We start from the raw sequence: 7,913 nt of genomic DNA, 5'->3' as shown, positions 1-7,913 counted from the left end.
ATATGCACAAGTTAAACCTAAACAGTTTTCTGCATGTATATTACAATACTTAAAAGTTATAACTTTCCTATATTGAAAATGTATTTCTGATAGGCACTTGTTTACTTAGCTATTCTCGTTCAGTGCTGCCCTCTGTATGCAATATTTTTCTTTACACATGCCACAATCTTTGCACTCCCTCCTTCTTGGTATTACTATATTCCAATATGTCTCTCCTGCAAATCATCACGCATCATCTCTTAACCAATAGTAGCATGACATACTCACATGATGCATATGACTCCCTCTACACTCTTCTATCTTACCTTCACTTCAAAGTTTGGCAGGTGTCAGTGCTGAAAAAGTGGGGAGGAAGGGTGGGAAAATGCGAGTAGAGGTAAATACCTATCAGAAATACATTTCCAGTATAGGAAAATTATAACTTCCAATACGGTACTTACCTCCTCTCACAATATTAGCTAGAATCCCACATTAAGGAGGAGGAGGGGACCAGTGCGAGGGAACGAAAGAAGTATCCCCAAAAGCATCCGAAGGATACCCCTGACAATGACATATAGATATGCACCACTTCTGAGCCAGATATAATCATCGCCCATGTGTAGATTGTGTAATGTACTAGGCCAGAAACTGTGAGGTGTAGAGCAGATAGGGCACGGCAGACTGTACTCGGTAAGTCAGCTATTAGGTCGTCATGAAATTAATGTCGCGTTTTGGAATACTTTCATTAATCACCCCCCAAAAAACGTACATTACATATAATAGTTAAATGAACTGCCTAAATGTCACGTTAGTGTACCCTATAATCCCTTATGCAATGGCACACGAGGAGACATACATTTGACATGTAATGCTGTTTAAATACAAGAGAAACAATGCTTCTGTAGCCACAAAGAATATCAAAGAAGTTTATGGAAATGTTTTCAAAGTTTGTAAGGGTCAATGATGGTTCAGCAAATTTCGTTCAGGTGACTTTAGCATTAAAAACTGTGATGGCAGGGGCCAACATGCCGCATAATGTGTGTGAACCATTTTTGGACAGAATTGTCACCAGTGATGAAAAATGTATTCTCTACGCAAATATTAAATGCCAAAAACAATGGCTCAGTCCTAGACAAAAACCACTTCCAATCCAAAAACCTGGACTCCACCCACAGAAAGTGATGCTTTGCATTTGGTGGGACGTCAAAAGAGTAATTTGTTTTGAACTCCTCAATCTATAGCAAACTGGCAATGCAGAGATCTATAGTCAGCAACTGGAACATTTAAATCAAGGCCTTCATCAGAAACGCCCTTGACTCTTCAATCAAAAAGGTCTTCTTCTTCTCCAGAACAATGCACGTCCATATGTGGCATGTTTAACACAAGATTATGGAGTTGGGTTGGGAAGTTCTCCTCCACCCACCATATTCTTCACATGTGGCACCAGCAGATTACCATCTTAATGGGAAAACGTTTGCAAATATGGAAGGTGTTAAAGAGGACATCACAAGTTTCTTGCTTCAAAGCTAAGCGATTTTTTTAATAAGGGCATTAACAATTTGATTGTAAGATGGAAAACCATCACCAATAAGAATGGAGACTATTTAATTTAATAAGTGTTTTGTTTTGATATGCAAGTTCTTCTGGTTTTTTCATCTAAAAAAAAAAGTGACATTAATTTCTTGATGACCTAACACATCAAAAACCTCCTTGCAGGGCACCGACAATGAAAGGGCCGGTAGAATAAGGATCATACAGTCTTCACCTCAAACCCAAGAATCAGGGATTAAACCCGCAAGGATTTCAGGGTATACCACGAGGGTCATCACCAATCTATCAATCTGGTTGACATGTGGTATAGAAAGGATGTCTACAATATTAAAGCAGAGAGATCCACTGTTGGGTTACCTGCATCTGAGAAAACACTGGTTATTGGTGTGACCCCCAAAGTGGTAACGTGAACTTCAGAATTCATAACTCAAGAAATTGTTCACAAATTGTTGAGTGCAGAATTATAGTAACAAGAATGAACTGGTAGAAATAAAATAAACTCAAAAAGGAACCACTTCGTGCAAAAAAAATTGTTTGTCACACTGGAAGCACTAAGAACACAAAAGAAGATGTCTGAACTCAAACACTGCCAAACGAGAAGTGAAGGGTCGGTAGAGGGAGTAACATACATCAAGTAAACATGTTATGCTACTATTGGTTAACAGATGAATCATGATGATTTGCATGTTGGAATATAGAAATTCCAACAAATAGTGGGGGGAGGGGCACAAGGCTTGTGGCATGTGTAAAGAAAAAGTTTGCATATAGAGGGCATTACTGAACGAGAATAGCTGAGTACCATATCAGAAATGGAGTTATCTTATGTTATACTTATCTTTACAAATTTCTTATTACAAAGATTAATAAAATGCTTCCTTAATATATGAGCAATCTCAGTTTTATATGTTTATTATACTTATGATCATGACAACAGATTTACACATATCACACAAATAGCAACTTGCATCACACACGAGTATCACAAACAGCAAATTGTGCCATTCAAGTCACACACACACACACACATCACAAAAAGCATCTTTTGTCATCCAAAACCTTAGATATATCACAATCAGCTACTCGTGTCATCAGCAACCTGCACAGGATGATTTTGTGATATTTAAATAAAAAAAATTTTTTTTTTAACATGTACTAAAATTCCACAGATTTTCTTAACACATTTAATTTCATCCAACAAATAACTATTACATCTATTTTAATTATGACTCGGCAGCTTCAATGCTATATCCAAAACTTTGTAAAATGCCTATGTATATATACATATACATCATATTTTACTTTTTAGACATAGTAAAGATCTTACTGGTATTTTATCTTGTAATGAATATTTTTTTGATTTAAAAATTTTAAAATAAGCCCTTAGAAGAAACTACCACAGAGTAATGAGCTTAGAAATGCATTAACAAAATATTAAGACTTTTCCAGTAATAATTGAGTTAGTTTGTTTTTTGAATACATTAGCATTTTACATTGTAAAATATCTTTCTTATAAACATTATATTAAACATGTGCAGTATTTATCACTTATATAGCTACAGGAAGCAAGGATCCAAGTGTCATATTTCTCCCCTAAAGGTGCAATAAAAATGAACAATTCGAGTTGTCATAGTAAAAATGATCAAAATAACAGATTTCTTTCTATCTTTACACAAGTTAATTCAATATGCATAAAGTTTATGGATATTTTTGTTCAGGTTTTATGAGATTTCCAATCTAGAGGTGTGGACAATAATTAATAAAAAAAAAGCAAATTAATGTCTAAAAAAGTTAAGAAAATGCATTAAAAAAAAGGTTAGATTCCAGTGCATTTGTAAATTAGCTGTGCATTATGCAAACATTTCATCACTTCAATTTATTTTTTATAAAATGATTTTCACAAAAAAGCATAAATTTTTCACTAGTAAAGAGTAACATGGAATAAAAAATGTTCAACTTAAATAACCAGTTTATATTGAAAACATCTTATAAAAATAAACTGGCTTACTAATTTACTTACAATTCTAATGCCTAAAGTGAAAACAGTTTTTTCTGGGAACAATTTATTTCTGTTGAGTAACTTTTGTAGATCTTCCCCAAATCTTTCCATTACCATGAAGCGATACTTGACACCATGGTATTCATGCGAGCCCGAACCAATAAATCTTGGCATTCCTAAAAAGTCCAGGTTCTTCTTCAGCACCCACTCATCAACTGTACACAAAGACTCATGTTAAACAAGCTGACATACATTTCGAGTAAAGACAACGATTAATAATATATGTTCCATAAAATATGTGATGGGTCACCTTTCTCTTTGTTTACATTTCTTGGGTCCAACTTATAATGTCACGGAAACTCCTCTTTTTAAATTAAGTAGCACTTTATATACAAGGCCATGTTGTGGTACTGCACATGTATTGAGATTGTTCAAACCAACATGTTTATACTAGCATGTCATTTAAATGAAATAATTTCAAAAATAAAGTGTTGTATTTGGTATCCACAGAACCATGATAAAATAAGAATGTCCACAAACATCTTCTTAAAAGATAGCTGACTTCTGCTGTTGTTTCTTTATAACACTAAAAACATCAGTCTACTTACTATCTTTTGACACTACCAATATCATCCGAGACAGAGGTACAAGCCATCCTGTATTCCTACTTTAAAAAGCTTGCTACCCTATGAATCATTTATTTTACAATGAGATGATTTTGCTATCTTTAAAAATGTTAGTTTATTTAATTATTAAATGTTATAATTTGCATTAAACGTTTACCACTTACCTATCACTAAAATGTCACTTATTGTTAAATTTGTGTATTAAGTGTTTTATTATAATTTAACTGAACAAATATGTGAAGCATGCAACTCCCAGCTAAAAACCATACTGTTTTTTTTTAACTTAGACATTTCTATTCTTTTTTGTAAGAGAGGGTTTTAAACACCACTTGATGGGCATGTGGCTTAATGACAAGATTAAATTGAGTTTTGGAATCAAGTTGAACAGTATAAAATGATTGTTAGATGAAAATAGATTATGTTGTTAGCCAGTTGGTTGGTTCAGTGCTGTAAATTATGAGTTTGCATTTTCAACAAGGTAATAGATACAAGAAGCACCATATATATCAGAATAGATTAGCATGTGGAATTTATTTATTTATTTATGTTATTTTCTCGTAAACCTTTTTATTTGGAATGTTCACTATCCAACATGCAAAGCGATTTTGATTTTAAGATTAAAAATACTTTAATGCATTAAAAAAATTTTCAAATTTCACATGCAAAATCTTAATAAGCTACAGATAATTATCAAATTTTTTGTAGAAAAAACTTTATATTTGGTATTTTCACTACTGTATTTCTATATGGGTTGGTTTGATGGACTTCGTAACACCAATAAAAAAAATTAGGAAAAAATATAAATTATGCTTTTTTCGTTCTAGAATGATTACAAGTTATAACACAAAAACACAAATGTTTAGTCTAAATACCTTAAATCTTATAATATTATACATATTTATTATTTTTATTATATTGACCTTCCAACCATGCCTGGCTAGCAATACAGAAGTTACAATGATATGGCACACATGCACTCATGATACTGTATCCAATAATATATAACTGAATTTAGTTTTACAAAGTGACCTGTCTTACCTGTCACTTTAAAATTATTATACATTATATATGTACATAGATTATTACTATTTACAAATAAGTTCTTAAACTTATTTTTCTTAAAACATAGAACAGTAAATAAAGAAGTAAAGCAAACAGCTATCTCTTCTTGTTATGACCTTTGTATTAGTTTGTTGCAGGTCGCTAAGCCTTACAAAATTTCTCACGTGGAGGAGAAATATTTATACCATAGAATTCCACTATAATTTATCAAGTGTAGTAACTAAGCTGTATTTGAGTCTGAAACAATATGAAATTTCAAGATCACCAAAGATTTACTTACCCTATTGTTTGAAATCTTATGTGAAAAGAATGAAATTAACACAATAACACATCAAAATGGCTGAGAAAACCACTTGGAGGACATTCTGAGCTTTAGATTGGTTTTCCATGTCATATATAGAAGTAAGTGTTTATAAGGGACCATTTCCAAAAATGGAAAGGAGTGTGCAGGGGGCCCATTGTGTTTGATTCAGTACATGAGTGATATCTTAGCAAGTAGAAAAGATAAGAGGTTCTTATTTTATATATTAGTTTGTCAATATCAGTAGTTTGATTTCCTAATTTGTACAAAACTGTAGATTTTGTATTTTGACATCACAAACATCTAATTTGAATCAGTACTGCATTCAACATACCTGGTGACACACAAAAATCAATGTTTAGCTGGATTTTTTTAATATTTACTTTTAAACTAAGAAATGTATAATACTAAAACTTGAATTATAATCTACAATTTGATACCAAACTTATTGACATAAGTTCATAAAATTGTAGTTCAATAAAATTTTGAATGCAAGTCAACAAACGCGATGACATGGCCTTTGACACGTGACCCATCAGGATAGGATTAAGTGTACTGAACTTTTGCATTTTTCTTTTTAACAAATAACCCAAAAGAATCTACCCATTAATAGAAATCATTACAACACTTTTCTCATAAGTGGGATTATTTTGTAAAAATAAAGATCCAACAAAAAGACAACACATGCTCTAAGCAAAATTGAAAATTTGCTGGAAATTATGAAACAGTGGAGAGATGATTAAAAAGAAAACTACTGATATGAAAAAACAGAGAATGATATAAATCAAACAAATATGTAAAAAACGTTGAAAAAAGAGCAAGAAGAAAGACACGGGAAGTTAACTGAGTAATTACAAGAGTGAGATGCTAGATTTACAGAAAAAATGAAAATCCAGATATGCTTTATGAAAAGCAACATTTTTGTATTTATGAGAATTTCAATTTGTTGTTAATAGTTAATTCTTGTCAACCAAGATACATCAATGTTTTACTCTGACAACACAACTCTCACCACAAAATATATTTTTTAAATCTTCCTTACATATTATGCCCTAAATTATAATCAGTCTTCTTATATTTTTATTTTGCTATAAAACTGAGCATAGAATTTTGCTGTTTCCTGATGTATGCTTTTAGCTCAGCAGCCTGTGTCAACAAACTAGGCAAATCCACTATGTTTAACGTAAAGCAACTGGTCAAGCATATGAACCAATCAAATCCCATGCATGCAATCTCCATCTCAGGAGTTCCTTGCACAAAGCTTGCAAGTGCAACTTGTAATCAGCTCTGTGTGGAAAGTGACTGGGCATGGTTACTTCAGCCAAATATAAACTTCCTGTTCTCAATGCTGACATCAGAAGCCCATTATTAATAAAATTATATCAGTTATATATAACTGTTTCATGCTTCATACACATTACAGAAATATGAAAACAGCTTACTAACTAGCTTCAGCATAGTCTTAGTTACGGGTAAATTAACATGCTAAAGAGCCCAAAATTCCTGCTGGGATTGTTTCTAGAGAACACCATAGATGGTGCCATAAGTGGTATTCTTTTGACCAGCTACAAAAAAGAACTTCCCAAACAAAAAACATACTCATGAGAACCACACGTCATCCTATTTTCTCATCACAAGCCAAAAAAAGAGAAAACCACCAGAAAGATTTGGTGACTGGACAGTTTAAGGGCAGTAAATAAGTAAAGGAGGAAGATTTTGTTCTGTTAATAAGAATTTTAATTATATATACTTTGTTTCACACAATTAATGATTTAATGGATGTAATGTCTATATTTATAAATATTAATACTAAATTTGAAGAGTTACCTTATTATTACTTGTGAAAATTCAAATTTAAAGTAGCATTGTTTTAAATGTACAAGAGTATTCTCCAAGGGACTTACTAAACCAGGAATGGGTAGTGTTACTTTGTTTTTTTAATTTAGATATTTGTTTTTTTCATTAGAGGGAGTTTTTAATATCATATGATAAGCATGTGGCTTAATGACTAGACTTTTCTTAAAAGTTTAGAAAATAATTTGAAACAACATAAAACAAGCATTTGGTGACACATGATTAGATTTTTGATTCATGTCAGACAGTTTAGCAATGTAAATTTTAAGGTTTGCCTTTTTAACCAATAAAAACAAAAGGCACCATAAATGATAAAATTAACAAGTGAAATCTCTATATTAAGACTATATTTATTTGTATAGTTAAACCTATCTCTAGTTAGATGAACCTTTTACAAGCTGTAGAACTTGTAGTCAAAGACTGGACTTAACATTCTTCTTTTTACACCATGTAATCCAGAAGAACCACTCAACAAATCAGTTATAGCACTACTAACATTCTTAACAATACTACATCTATCTGTTACAGCTACTTGTGTGTTATT

The 7,913-nt window shown here is 32.0% G+C and overlaps 1 protein-coding gene across 5 annotated transcripts in view; it reads right to left on the bottom strand.

Annotated features, from left to right (window-relative positions):
* Window positions 1–7,913, bottom strand: part of LOC106464988 (serine/threonine-protein kinase VRK1-like) — a 69,862-nt gene that overhangs the window by 26,961 nt on the left and 34,988 nt on the right. For all 5 annotated transcript variants that reach the window (XM_022392810.1, XM_013925178.2, XM_022392811.1 and 2 more), the window contains exon 6: window positions 3,548–3,741. In XM_022392810.1, coding sequence (XP_022248518.1) covers window positions 3,548–3,741 — 194 coding nt within the window. The remainder of the gene's footprint in view (window positions 1–3,547; window positions 3,742–7,913) is intronic.

The sequence above is a fragment of the Limulus polyphemus genome, unplaced genomic scaffold (genome assembly GCF_000517525.1).
Source record: "Limulus polyphemus unplaced genomic scaffold, Limulus_polyphemus-2.1.2 Scaffold1803, whole genome shotgun sequence".
Classification (NCBI taxonomy): domain Eukaryota; kingdom Metazoa; phylum Arthropoda; class Merostomata; order Xiphosura; family Limulidae; genus Limulus; species Limulus polyphemus.
This window is presented reverse-complemented; position numbering and strand designations above follow the sequence as displayed.